The following is a 15,251-nucleotide window of genomic DNA, read 5'->3' on the forward strand; positions in this document are numbered from 1 at the left end:
TGAAACTAATGGGTAATCATGGAAACAAGACAAGGGAGTGAAAAGCCAGAAACTAAAGAATCCAATAACTAAAAACATGACTAAAACAAAACATGATTACACAGACATGACAAAACTGTCAAAACTTTGTTAACTTTGACTTTCTAACATCATGTGTGACGTCATTGTTGTGTGTGTAACACAATCTTGATTCTACCATTTCTAGATGAGATATTTTAGATTAGATCTTGTTCTAGATCTTGTTCCAGATAGATATAGAACATTGTGTATGTTTAAAAATAATTGAACATAATTTGACTGAAAATGTGAGAGTAAACAGTAGATGGTAAAGAATGTGCGGCCGCAGTATTCATGGCCTAAACAAAAGCATTTGACACAATTATGATATTTTAATACGAAAATTAGAACAATATGGCATCAGAGGTTTGGTATTGAATTGGGTAAGAAGCTATTTAACCAACAGGAAGCAATATGTGAAGATGGGTGAAAATATGTCAACAAGGCTAAATATATCTCGTGGTGTACCCCAGGGATCAATACTGGGACCAAGATTGTTTAATCGTTATATAAACAACATTTGTAAAGTTACAAAGGACTTAAAGTTGTCATGACTTTGTCCTGGGGTTTAGTTTTTCTAGAAGGCAACGGAAAGTTGGCTCGGGCGAGACGGGAATGTGAGAACATATTTATTTAAACTTATCAAAAAAAAGTACAAACGAAAAGCGCGCACAGTGGCGGAGAAACAACTTGGCTATGAAAACAAATACTTGCACAAAGGCAGAAACTATGAACAACAACAAAAAACACTAACTGTGGCATTAATAAATAAAACTTACTTGACATGGACAAAAGGAGCAGCGTGAACGATGGACATGAAAAAAGTGTCAGAAATGTGCAGAGCATAAATGTGGGGATGTCACCAGAAAGACAAACGGAAAACAATGAACTTAAATACTACAGACATGATTAACGAAAACAGGTGCGTGACTCAAAACGTGAAACAGGTGCGTGACGTGACAGGTGAAAACTAATGGGTTGCTATGGTGACAAACAAGAGTGCACAATGAGTCCAAACGTGGAACAGGTGAAACTAATGGGTAATCATGGAAACAAGACAAGGGAGTGAAAAGCCAGAAACTAAAGAGTCCAATAACTAAAAACATGACTAAAACAAAACATGATTACACAGACATGACAAAACTGTCAAAACTTTGTTAACTTTGACTTTCTAACATCATGTGTGATGTCATTGTTGTGTGTGTAACACAATCTTGATTCTATCATTTCTAGATGAGATATGTTAGATTAGATCTTGTTCCAGATAGATATAGAACATTGTGTACGTTTAAAAATAATTGAACATAATTTGACTGAAAATGTGAGAGTAAACAGTAGATGGTAAAGAATGTGCGGCCGCAGTATTCATGGCCTAAACAAAAGCATTTGACACAATTAATCATGATATTTTAATACGAAAATTAGAACGATATGGCATCAGAGGTTTGGTATTGAATTGGGTAAGAAGCTATTTAACCAACAGGAAGCAATATGTGAAGATGGGTGAAAATATGTCAACACGGCTAGATATATCCTGTGGTGTACCCCAGGGATCAATACTGGGACCAAGATTGTTTAATCTTTATATAAACGGCATTTGTAAAGTTACAAAGGACTTAAAGTTGTCATGACTTGGTCCTGGGGTTTAGTTTTTCTAGAAGGCAACGGAAAGTTGGCTCGGGCGAGAAGGGAATGTGAGAACATATTTATTTAAACTTATCAAAAAAAGTACAAACGAAAAGCGCGCACAGTGGCGGAGAAACAACTTGGCTATGAAAACAAATACATGCACAAAGGCAGAAACAAAAAAACACTAACTGTGGCATTAATAAACAAAACTTACTTAGCATGGACAAAAGGAGCAGCGTGAACAATGGACATGAAAAAAGTGTCAGAAATGTGCAGAGCATAAATGTGGGGATGTCACCAGAAAGACAAACTGAAAACAATGAACTTAAATACTACAGACATGATTAACGAAAACAGGTGCGTGACTCAAAACGTGAAACAGGTGAAAACTAATGGGTTGCTATGGTGACAAACAAGAGTGCATAATGAGTCCAAACGTGGAACAGGTGAAACTAATGGGTAATCATGGAAACAAGACAAGGGAGTGAAAAGCCAGAAACCAAAGAGTCCAATAACTAAACAAAACATGACAAACAAAACATGATCACACAGACATGACAAAAGTTAGTTTTATTTGCAGACGACACAACGGCTTTCTGTTCAGGAGAGAACACACAGAAGATAATACAAATAATAACAGAAGAAATGAACAAATTAAAAAGATGGTTTGACAAAAACAGACTATCTTTGAATCTCAGTAAAACTAAAATAATGCTATTTGGTAACAGTAGAAAAGAGCATCATACACAAATACAAATAGACGGAGTAGACATCAAAAGGGTAAAATAAACCAGATTTTTGGGAGTATTAATAGATGATCAAATGAACTGGAAATCACATATACAAAACATACAACATAAGGTGGCAAAAAACATTTCAATAATGAATAAAGCAAAATAAGTCCTGGGCCAAAAATCACTTCATATTCTCTACTGCTCGCTAGTGTTACCATATCTGACTTATTGTGTAGAAATATGGGGGAAATAACTACAAATGTGCGCTACATTCGTTAACCGTGTTACAAAAAAGATCAGTTAGAATAATACATAATGTTGGATATAGAGAACATACAAACACTTTATTTATTGAGTCAAAAATATAAAAGTTCGGTGATTTGGTAAAATTGCAAACAGCTAAAATGATGCACAAAGCAAACTATAACCTGCTACCAAAGAATGTACAACAATTCTTCTCAACTAAAGAGGAGAAATATAACCTTAGAGGAAAAAATAATTTAAAACATTTATATGCACGTACAACACTTAGAACTTTTAGCATATCAGTATGTGGAATTAAATGATGGAATGGATTAAGTAAAGACTTACTTGCCAACCTTGAGACCTCCGATTTCGGGAGGTGGGGGGAGGGGGTTGGGGGTGGGCGTGGTCGGGGTGGGACGGGGGCGTAGCTAAAAGGGGAGGAGTATATTTACAGCTAGAATTCACCAAGTCAAGTATTTCATATATATATATATATATATATATATATATATATATATATATATATATATATATATATATAAGAAATACTTGACGTTCAGTGAATTCTAGGTATATATATATATATATATATTTTTTTTTTTTTTTTTTTTTTTTTTTATTATATATATATATATATATATATATATATATATATATAAAATAAATACTTGAATTTCAGTGTTCATTTATTTACACACATAACACTCATCTACTCATTGTTGAGTAAAGGGTTGAATTGTCCATCCTTGTTCTATTCTCTGTCACTATTTTTCGAACCATGCTGAACACCCTCTCTGATGATGCATTGCTGTGTGGCACGCACAAAAGTGCTTTCATCAAATGCACTAGATGGCAGTATTGTCCTGTTTAAGAGTGTCACAACATTGCTGTTTACGGCAGACGGACTGCTTTACGGTATACAAAAAAGTGACTGCTGTTGTTGTGTGTTGTTGCCACGCTGGGAGGACGTTAATGAACCTGCCTAACAATAAACCCACATAAGAAACCAAGTACTCGCCCTCCATCATTCTATAGTTATAACGTGATTGGGCAGGTACGCTTTTTTATATTGTGGAGGACCTGAGTCCGCCTGAATTTCGGGAGATTTTCGGGAGAAAATATGTCCCGGGAGGTTTTCGGGAGAGGCGCTGAATTTCGTGAGTCTCCCGGAAAATCCGGGAGGGTTGGCAAGTATGAGTAAAGAAGTTAAACATTGTATTCATATGATCCAGTTTAAGAGGTTGTTCAAAAATAATAGTGCTTACAAAGTACAAAGAAGAAGAATTATGAGAAATATTTCCAACCTTATTGAAAATAAGATATTCTTCATCTCAGTATGTTAATAATGACTGAAATAATTAATTAAATATTACAAAACTGTTGTATATACTAATTCATAGATGGTATTTTATAATATAAAAAGGTCAGTAAATTATTCTATATATTTGTAAACGCTCTGAAGTGGGAAAGGGGTAGGATTAAATAAGCTTTGCTTCTTCCTACTCCTTTTCAGGCATGATGTAAAGTGAAATGATACGAAATTGTGTGATGTATTATGATGTAAGTGTGTTCATGTTCCAAATAAACTAAAGAAAGAAAGAAAAGTTCTTGGATACATCTTCCGATGCACCTGAACACACCCCCAGTGATGTATCTGGGGTCATAATGGGTTTTGGGTCTTTCAAACATCAAACACCCTCTCCCAGGTGACCCAACCGCAAAAAAAAAAAAAGTGGTTTGTGGTCAGGTGGCACTTGTTTGAGCCATCTCCAGGCTTTCTCAGCTGCTTCGGTGATGTTCCTGATGGCTCTGCTCCTTGCTGTTCCTGTGATCCCCGGGGCTCTTCGGGCTTTGTGGAGTGAGTGCCCCACAAATCCTCTGCTGCCAACCTCCATGGGCGTACATCTTGCCTTCCAGCCTTGTTCAATAGTGTCAAAGCACTTTGGGTTCCTTAAAAAGGTAGAAAAGCGCAATACAAGTACAACCCATTTACGACTGCTGATGACCAGTTGTTTATATTTGGTCTTCTTCCTTTTGCGGTCCTCCAATGGCACCGTCAGCTCTATTATTATGATGTTCTTGCAGGACTCTAGAACACCAGAAGGATATCTGTGTTCTAGAGTTCCTCTTGCTGAGCACAGTTGGCAGTTAGGGGTCTACGCTTTCCCCCAGGTAAATAGGTTTACTAGGCTAGGCAGGACATCATAGACTGATACGGTGTGGTCCAGCCTGCCACAGCTCCGACCAGGTGACTTTGCAGTCCATGGCCTGCTCCCATCTGGTCCAGGACCCCTGCTGCTTTAGACCAGCCGCTCTGATAGTCCTTTCTTCCACTGCTGTCCTGACCTCCTCCTGCATCAGCCTCTCCTTCTCCTTACCTCTGCTTTCTATCTATGTCAGTAGTTCCTCTGCATCATTCCTTCCGGTCTTGACCACAACTCCTGCCAGGGCCACCTTTGGGTGCCTCGAGCCTCCGTACAGCAGCACCTCTCTGGTCCGAGTTACCTTGAACTCCTCTTCCAGCGACTTCAAGGGCAACCTAAGCTTTGTAGTGTTCCCATAAAGGGCGATGTTGCTGAGGCTTCTGGGGAACCGCAACCATCTCCTGAGACAGGTGCTGACTTTCCTCTCGAGGGTCTCCACAGTGGAAATGAGGACCTCGTACACAAGTAGCGGCTAGAGTATCCTTGGTAATATACCATGCTGATATATCCACGCTTTGGACTTGCCCGGGAGGCCAGATCTGTCCACTGATCTCCGCCAGGTTGGATGTACTGATGAAGTCTTTAAAGGGGAACATTATCACCAGACTTATGTAAGCGTCAATATATACCTTGATGTTGCAGAAAAAAGACCATATATTTTTGAACCGATTTCCGAACTCTAAATGGGTGAATTTTGGCGAATTAAACGCCTTTCTATTATTAGCTCTCGGAGCGATGACGTCACAATGTGACGTCACATCGGGAAGCAATCCGCCATTTTCTTAAACACCGAGTCAAATCAGCTCTGTTATTTTCCGTTTTTTCGACTGTTTTCCGTACCTTGGAGCAGGGCCAGCCCGTGGCACAGGCCGTATAGGCAAATGCTAAGGGCGCCGTCCATCAGGGGGCACCACGCCAGTGCCACAAATGTTGGAGAAAAAAAAAAGAAAAGAAAAAGTTGGTACTATTATTTCTAAATAATACGGTGCGCCCCCTCCCTTCCCGTATCATGACTCTTTTTGGACACATCAAAAAATCAACACAAGATGTCAAAACGGCCAAAACTGTCAGGTGCCCAAGGAAGAAAAAAAGAGAAAAGAAGAGGAGTAGAAACGAGAAAAGACAGAGGTAGCAGGTAGGTAACGTTAGCCTACATGAAATTATTTGTCTGTTACAGAATGTGATAGTAACCTGGCTTGTTAGCATTAAGCTAATGTTACATGATTCGGCAATTGCTAATCAATAAATAGCTAGTTCTGTTTTAACGTCGGGTTAATATTGTGGAGGGGGCTAAATTGTTATGGAAAATAATAATGTAACGTTAGGTAATTACTGTACTCCCACCTTACATTCCTCAGGTATTAGATCTTTTAAGCAGGTGTTTTTTGTTTACATTGTTATTGCCTTCTGGTTAGCTAATGTTTGCCCTGCAGGTAATAGTCACTTGTCCACCCCTTTATATATTAGGTATAGTTGTAAGTAAAAAAAAAAAGGTCAAAGATAAAGCTATTCGGTTTCTTGTGAGTATATACACTTCACTGCCGATGTGGGGGGGGGGGGGGGCGCCACCTAAAATCTTGCCTAGGGCGCCAGATTGGGCCTGCCTTGGAGACATCATGCCTCGTCGGTGTGTTGTCGGAGGGTGTAACAACACGAACAGGGACGGATTCAAGTTGCACCAGTGGCCCAAAGATGCGAAAGTGGCAAGAAATTGGACGTTTGTTCCGCACACTTTACCGACGAAAGCTATGCTACGACAGAGATGGCAAGAATGTGTGGATATCCCGCGACACTCAAAGCAGATGCATTTCCAACGATAAAGTCAAAGAAATCTGCCGCCAGACCCCCATTGAATCTGCCGGAGTGTGTGAGCAATTCAGGGACAAAGGACCTCGGTAGCACGGCAAGCAATGGCGGCAGTTTGTTCCCGCAGACGAGCGAGCTAAACCCCCTGGATGTCTTGGCTCACACCGTCCCTTATGCCACCGAAGATGATCAAGAGAAGAATATCGACCCTAGCTTCCCTGGCCTGCTGACATCAACTCCAAAACTGGACAGAACAGCTTTCAGGAAAAGAGCGTGGATGAGGGTATGTCTACAGAATATATTAATTGATGAAAATTGGGCTGTCTGCACTCTCAAAGTGCATGTAGTTGCCAAATGTATTTCATATGCTGTAAACCTAGTTCATAGTTGTTAGTTTCCTTTAATGCCAAACAAACACATACCAATCGTTGGTTAGAAGGCTATCGCCAAATTCGTCCTCGCTTTCTCCCGTGTCGCTGGCTGTCGTGTCGTTTTCATCGGTTTCGCTTGCATACGGTTCAAACCGATATGGCTCAATAGCTTCAGTTTCTTCTTCAATTTCGTTTTCGCTACCTGCCTCCACACTACAACCATCCGTTTCAATACATGCGTAATCTGTTGAATCGCTTAAGCCGCTGAAATCCGAGTCTGAATCCGAGCTAATGTCGCTATAGCTTGCTGTTCTATCCGCCATGTTTGTTTGTATTGGCATCACTATGTGACGTCACAGGAAAATGGACGGGTGTATATAACGATGGTTAAAATCAGGCACTTTCAAGCTTTTTTTAGGGATATTGCGTGATGGGTAAAATTTTGAAAAAAACTTCGAAAAATAAAATAAGCCACTACAAACTGATTTTTAATGGTTTTAACCCTTCTGAAATTGTGATAATGTTCCCCTTTAACTTATCACTTTTCTCTGGTACTGTTCCCCTAGCATTCAAAAAAGCAGTTATTTATTCTCTGCTCACTAAACTAAACTACCGACCGGTGTCCCACCTTCCCTTTATCTCGAAAATCCTTGAAAAAATTGTTGCACAGCTGCTAAATTAAAGGCCTACTGAAAGCCACTACTACCGACCACGCAGTCTGATAGTTTGTATATCAATGATGAAATCTTAACATTGCAACACATGCCAATACGGCCGGGTTAGCTTACTAAAGTGCAATTTTAAATTACGCGCGAAATATCCTGCTGAAAACGTCTCGGTATGATGATGCCTGCGCGTGACGTCACGGATTGTAGAGGACATTTTGGGACAGCATGGTGGCCAGCTATTAAGTCGTCTGTTTTCATCGCAAAATTCCACAGTATTCTGGACATCTGTGTTGGTGAATCTTTTGCAATTTGTTCAATGAACAATGGAGACAGCAAAGAAGAAAGCTGTAGGTGGGAAGCGGTGTATTGCGGCCGACTTCAGCAACACAAACACGGCTGGTGTTTCATTGTTTACATTCCCCAAAGATGACAGTCAATCTTTACCATTGGCCTGTGGAGAACTGGGACAACAGAGACTCTTACCAGGAGGACTTTGAGTTGGATACGCAGACACGGTACCGTGAGTACGCTTCCAAACATTTGATCGCTTGCCCGTAAGTGCGTGCCGCTATGTGCATGTCACGTACGTAACTTTGGGGAAATATATGTGCTGTATGAACTTTGGGGAGGTGAACGGTACTTTGGGCTGTGGGATTGAGTGTGTTGTGCAGGTGTTTGAGTTGTATTGGTGGGTTATATGGGCGGGAGGGGGGAGGTGTTTGTTATGCGGGATTAATTTGTGGCATATTAAATATAAGCCTGGTTGTGTTGTGGCTAATAGAGTATATATATGTCTTGTGTTTATTTACTGTTTTAGTCATTCCCAGCTGAATATCAGGTCCCACCTGCCTCTCACAGCATCTTCCCTATCTGAATCGCTCCCACTGCCCTCTAGTCCTTCACTCTCACTTTCCTCATCCACGAATCTTTCATCCTCGCTCAAATTAATGGGGAAATCGTCGCTTTCTCGGTCCGAATCGCTCTCGCTGCTGGTGACCATGATTGTAAACAATGTGCGGATGTGAGGAGCTCCACAACCTGTGACGTCACGCTACTCGTCTGCTACTTCCGGTACAGGCAAGGCTTTTTTATCAGCGACCAAAAGTTGCGAACTTTATCGTCGATGTTCTCTACTAAATCCTTTCAGCAAAAATATGGCAATATCGCGAAATGATCAAGTATGACACATAGAATGGACCTGATATCCCCGTTTGAATAAGAAAATCGCATTTCAGTAGGCCTTTAACACTTGGCATATAAAAATCTCTGTGAACCCTTTCAGTCCGGTTTCAGGGCAAATCACTCTACGGAGACAGCCCTCGCAAAAATGACTATTGATCTATTGCTTTTGATACCGTCGATCAAAACACGTATTGGTTAGTCAGACTTAGTCCCCACATCTGCGATCCCTTCCAAGGTTTCTTGTTCGCATTGGGTTGAGTTTTTCCTTGCCCTGATGTGAGATCTGAGCCGAGGATGCCGTTGTGACTAGTGCAGCCCTTTGAGACACTCGTGATTAAGGGCCGTATAAGTAAACTTTGATTGGTGATAAACAAAAAGATCCACGACAACTAGCGTGTTTAAAACATTTTCATGTTTATTTTCCTTTCTTAGAATCCTCAAAACAATATACATTTCAGAACATGGGCAAGTTTGGAATGCTAGAGAAAAGTCAATAATGTACATCATCCTATAGAACTTTACTGTACATACATTCATCAAATAAATGTACTGTTGAGTCTATAACCCCATCACAGAAAGAACAAGTGTACTGTAGTAGCATACTGTATGTAGTACCATATACACACACTGTAGTACCATATACACAAAGGGCCTGATTTACTAAAGGTGTGCGTGTACTAAAACCATACTTGCCAACCTTGAGACCTCCGATTTCGGGAGGTGGGGGGTGGGGAGGGGCGTGGTCGGGGTGGGGCGGGGGCGTGGTTGGGGGCGGGGCTAAGAGGGGAGGAGTATATTTACAGCTAGAATTCACCAAGTCAAGTATTTCATATATATAAATATATATATATATTTTTATATATATATATATATATATATATATATATATATATATATATATATATACAAGAAATACTTGACTTTCAGCGAATTCTAGCTATATATATATTTATTTTATTATATATATATATATATATATATATATATATATATATATATATAAAAGAAATACTTGAATTTCAGTGTTCATTTATTTACACATATACACACACATAACACTCATCTACTCATTGTTGAGTTAAGGGTTGAATTGTCCATCCTTGTTCTATTCTCTGTCACTATTTTTCTAACCATGCTGAACACCCTTTCGCAGGTACCCAGAAAGGTTTCGAGTACCACCAAAAAAACTGAATCTCTGAAGACAGTATAAAAATCTGTGTTAAAGGTGTACAAATACTGTTTGTATAATAAGCATGTTATTTTTTACAAATGAGGGTTAAGAGTTCAGTACTAAAAAAAAAGAAAAAAGAATGTGGCTTAAGTACAGTTTTTTAATTGAGCTGCTGCATTTTTTGGTTGGGTTGTTTATTTATTTTGAGTAACTTTTATACATTTCTAAAAGGGGAGGAATGTAATAGAGTGATCTATGTTTGTCTGTTGCCATCTCCTGGTGAATGTTGGCTATAGCGTACTGGGGTTACTTTTTGGTTGGCCAACGATTTACGTGGTGTTGCGCACCTGACGTCACTCAGGTCCGCATGGAGCTGGAGGGGGCGTGGCTTCCAGCTCCGCCTGAATTTCGGGAGATTTTCGGGAGAAAAATTTGTCCCGGGAGGTTTTCGGTAGAGGCGCTGAATTTCGGGAGTCTCCCGAAAAATCCGGGAGGGTTGGCAAGTATGTAAAACACGTGCAAACTTGATAGCACACACGCAAAGCTGATCTATTCAACGTGTGCAAAGTGGTCCTTTAAGTGAGCAGAATAAGACATGCAATCCACTTTTAATAATTAATGAAATATACAAAATAAATGCTAATTAACAAACACCCTCAATACTGGGAGGAGAAAATGCAAATATATTATACAGCACGCGCAATGTGATTTATCAACACTCATCGCCGCTTTGCGTGCAATATTTGGTCAACTTTATTTATTGCAAATATTACCGGTAGCTCATTTGGAGTTTGACGCCTGCAAAACATGTTTCAAAAAAGCTGGCACAAGACTGATAAAGTTGAGGAATGCTCATCAAACACTTATTTGGAACACCCCACAGGTGAACAGGCTAATTGGGAACAGGTGGGTGCCATGATTGGGTGCAAAAGCAGCTCCCATGAAATGCTCAGTCGTTCACAAACAAGGACGGGGCGAGGGTCACCACTTTGTGAGCAAATGCGTGAGAAAATGGTCGAACAGTTCAAGAACAACATTTCTCAACAAGCTATTGCAAGGAATTTAGGAATTTCACCATCTACAGTCCGTAATATCATCAAAGGGTTCAGAGAATCTGGAGAAATCACTGCACGTAAGCGGCAATGCCCGTGACCTTCGAGCCCTCAGGCGGTACTGCACCCAAAACCGACATCAGTGTGTAAAGAATATCACCTCATGGGCTCAGGAACACTGTCAGTAACTACAGTTCGTCGCTACATCTGTAAGTGCAAGTTAAAACTCTACTTTGCAAAGCGAAAGCCATTTATCAACAACACCCAGAAACGCTGCCAGCTTCGCTGGGCCTGAGCTCATCTAAGATGGACTGATGCAAAGTGGAAAAGTGTTCTGTGGTCTCACGAGTCCACATTTCATATTGTTTTTGGAAATTGGACGTCGTGTTCTCCAGACCAAAGAGGAAAAGAACCATCCGGACTGTTATAGGCGCAAATTTCACAAGGTATGGAGGGTGTATTAGTGCCCAAGACATGGGTAACTTACACATCTGTGAAGGCACCATTAATGCTGAATGGTAAATACAGGTTTTGGAGCAACATTTGTTGCCATCCAAGCAATGTCTTTTTCATGGACGCCCCTGCTTATTTCAGCAAGACAATGCGAAGCCACGTGTTACATCAACGTGGCTTCATAGTAAAAGAGTGCGGGTACTAGACTGGCTTGCTTGTAGTCCAGACCTGTCTCCCAATGAAAAGGTGTAGCACAATATGACGCGTAAAATACGACAACGGAGACTACGGACTGTTGAACAACTTAAGCTGTCCATCAAGCAAGAATGGGAATGAATTCCACCTGAAAAACTTCAAAAATGTGTCTCCTCAGTTCCCAAACGTATACTGAGTGTTGTTAAAAGGAAAGGCCATGTAACACAGTGGTAAAAATGCACCTACGACAACTTTTTTGCAATGTGTTGCTGCCATTAGCATATAACAAATATTTCTCAGTGTGAACGTTAAATATCTTGTCTTTGCAGTCTATTCAATTGAATATAAATTGAAAATAGTTTGCAAATCATTGTATTGTTTTTATTTACCATTGACATAACATGCCAACTTCACTGGTTTTGGGTTTTGTATGTGCTGAAGTTTTTGGAAAGTCAAAGTTAAAGTTTTGACAGTTTATTTCAAATCCTGCATCTTCATTTGCTGCTGCTGTTCTCACCAGCACACTTGTGTTTCTTACACTGGTACTTATAGGAGAATCTTTCACCACACACACTGCAACTCAACATTTTATCACCTGTGTGTAATCTCATGTGTCTTTTTAAATCACCATTTTGTATAAAACCTTTACCACAGACTGAACAGATAAAAGGTTTTTCACCAGTGTGTATTCTTGTGTGCATCATCAAATTTGCCTTCTGGGTGAATCTTTTACCACAAATTAGGCACATGAATGTTTTTTCTCCAGTGTGTGTTCTCATGTGTACATTTAACTCACCACATTGTATAAAACCCCTACCACACGCTGAACATGAAAAAGGTTTTTCTCCAGTGTGTATTCTCATGTGTATTTTCAAATAGTGACTTTGTATAAAACCCTTACCACATACTGAACAGGTAAAAGGTTTTTCTCCAGTGTGTATTCTCATGTGTACTTTCAAATCACCACTTCCTATAAAACCTTTACCACAGACTGAACATGAAAAAGGTTTTTCTCCAGTGTGTATTCTTGTGTGTCTTACCAAAGTTTCCTTCTGGGAGAATCTTTTACTGCAAACTGAGCACATGAATGGCTTTTCTCCAGTGTGTGTTCTCATGTGTCTCTTCATATTGCGACGGTCATTAAAGGTTTTGTCGCAGTGAGGACATGTGAAGTGTGTGTTGTCAGTGTGACATGTCTTATCATCTTTAGAGTCTTCTTCATCAGTGTCATGAGAGTGTGACGTTGTGTCCTCACTATCTGATAGTGGAGCTAAGAGCTTGTCTGCTTGTGATCCTCCACAGTGGTCTCCATCAGCTTCTGTTGAGCTGCTGCTTGGAGGCTCCGCCTCTCTCTTCTCCTCACTATCACCTTTGACCACATCATCTTCACTCTTCACAGGGACACCAGTCACTGGGAACTCCTCCAACCATTCAAGCTGCTCTCCCTCCTGACTGATTGTGCGTTCCTCCTCTTCCTCTTTCAAGTGAGGGGTCTCTGGTGCCTCGTCTTCCTCTTTAATGTGGAAGGGCTGTGGCTCCTCCGTCACCATCCTGAAGCTCCACTCCTGTTGTTCAATGAGACGATTTTCTGTACGACATAAGAAGACAAACATGCAGCTTTGCTCAGTCCCACTAGGCCAGGGGTCGGCAACCTTTACCACTCAAAGAGCCATTTTGACCAGTTTCCACAAATTAAAGAAAACAATGGGAGCCACAAAACTCTTTTGAAATTTAAAATGAAATAACACTACATACAAAGTTTTTTTTTTTGCTTTGTGCTATGTATAAACCAGGGGTCTCAGACACGCGGCCCGCACCTTAATATGGAAATGTAATGTTAGTGCGGCCCGCGAGTTTTATATGAAGGGCACTTGACAGCGTCACACTTGCCAACCCTCCCGATTTTTCCGGTAGACTCCCGAATTTCAGGGAAACTATTCTCTTGAATGTATGCTGATTTTCACCCAAACAACAATAATAAGGGCGTGCCGTGATGTCACTACCTTTAGCGCCCTCTACAGCTTGCCAGCCCAGTTACATGTTATATGAGGCTTCTGCAGACACACATAAGTGAATGCAATGCATACTTGGTTAACAGCCATACAGATCACACTGAGGGTGGCGATACAAACAACTTTAACACTCTTACTAATATGCGCCACACTGTGAACCCACACCAAACAAGAATGACAAACACATTTCGGGAGAACATCCGCGCCGTAACACAACAGAACAAATACCCAGAATCCCATGCATCCCTAACTCTTCCGGGCTACTTTATACACCCCCGCTACCACCAAAGCCCGCCACCCCAACCCTGCCCCCCCACACATCAACAACACCCCCCCACCCCCCGTGCGTAGATTGAGGTGGGCGGGGTTTGGTGGTAGCAGGGTGTGTAATGTAGCCCGGAAGAGTTAGGGATGCATGGGATTCTGGGTATTTGTTCTGTTGTGTTTATGTTGTGTTACGGTGCGGATGTTCTCCCGAAATGTGTTTGTCATTCTTGTTTGGTGTGGGTTCACAGTGTGGCGCATACTAGTAAGAGTGTTATAGTTGTTTATACGGCCACCGTCAGTGTGATCTGTATGGCTGTTGAACAAGTATGCCTTGCTGTCACTTAGCGTGTGAGCAGACGCCACATACAAAATGTGACTGCGCCGGCACGCTGTTTCTTAGGTGAAAAAGCGGACGCGACGACAGGTTGTAGAAGACGCAAAATGCAGTGCCATCACGGCACGCCCTCAATTTTGTTATCTGGGTGAAAATCGGAGAATGTTTGCCCTGGGAGAGGCAGTGAAATCCAGAAGACTCCCGGAAAAATCGGGAGGGTTGGCAAGAATGCAGCTGAGTCGCATCAGAGTGGTCAAAGAGCCGCGGGTTGCTGACCCCTGCACTAGGCATTCAGTATGTTTACATGTACTAAAGAAAACTAGGTTATTGTATGAATCGGCACAAAATCTCCATGGGGGACAAACATGCCGCTCTTTGCAACATTATTCACAGGAAAAGAAGACCAAGCTGGGGAAGGGGGGACTTTTTTTTTACTAGGGATGGGCGATATGACCTAAAATCTGTCTTGCAATATATTGTTTAATACAAAATAGTAGAAAAAATAGCAATATAATTATTTTTAAAAATGACTGACATCTGCAGTAATTAATTAGACTTTTCAAGTTGCGTTATTTTCTCAAAACTGTTAAAGAGGAACATTATCACCAGACCTATGTAAGCGTCAATATATACCTTGATGTTGCAGAAAAAAGACCATATATTTTTTTAACCGATTTCCGAACTCTAAATGGGTGAATTTTGGCGAATTAAACGCCTTTCTATTATTCGCTCTCGGAGCGTGACGTCACATCGGGAAGCAATCCGCCATTTTCTCAAACACCGAGTCAAATCAGCTCTGTTATTTTCCGTTTTTTCGACTGTTTTCCGTACCTTGGAGACATCATGCCTCGTCGGTGTGTTGTCGGAGGG

At 40.9% G+C, this 15,251-nt stretch overlaps 2 protein-coding genes across 2 annotated transcripts in view; both read right to left on the minus strand.

Moving 5' to 3' along the window:
* Positions 1 to 2,810: 2,810 nt before the first annotated feature.
* LOC133623983 (uncharacterized) overlaps positions 2,811 to 15,251 on the minus strand; it is a 185,528-nt gene continuing 173,087 nt past the window's right edge. The window contains exon 3 of the mRNA XM_072916108.1: positions 2,811 to 2,848. The gene's annotated coding sequence lies outside the window, so the exon portion shown is untranslated. The remainder of the gene's footprint in view (positions 2,849 to 15,251) is intronic.
* LOC133624029 (uncharacterized) lies at positions 9,988 to 13,784 on the minus strand. Its single transcript, XM_061987613.2, has one exon. The coding sequence runs from the start codon at positions 13,379 to 13,381 to the stop codon at positions 12,263 to 12,265; it is 1,119 nt and encodes a 372-aa protein (XP_061843597.2). The 5' UTR covers positions 13,382 to 13,784; the 3' UTR covers positions 9,988 to 12,262.

Source organism: Nerophis lumbriciformis, linkage group LG26, assembly GCF_033978685.3.
Source record: "Nerophis lumbriciformis linkage group LG26, RoL_Nlum_v2.1, whole genome shotgun sequence".
NCBI lineage: Eukaryota > Metazoa > Chordata > Actinopteri > Syngnathiformes > Syngnathidae > Nerophis > Nerophis lumbriciformis.

Coding starts and splice junctions, on each gene's coding strand:
- LOC133624029 (XM_061987613.2), bottom strand. CDS start 13,381: ATGTTTGTCTTCTTATGTCGTACAGAAAATCGTCTCATTGAACAACAG.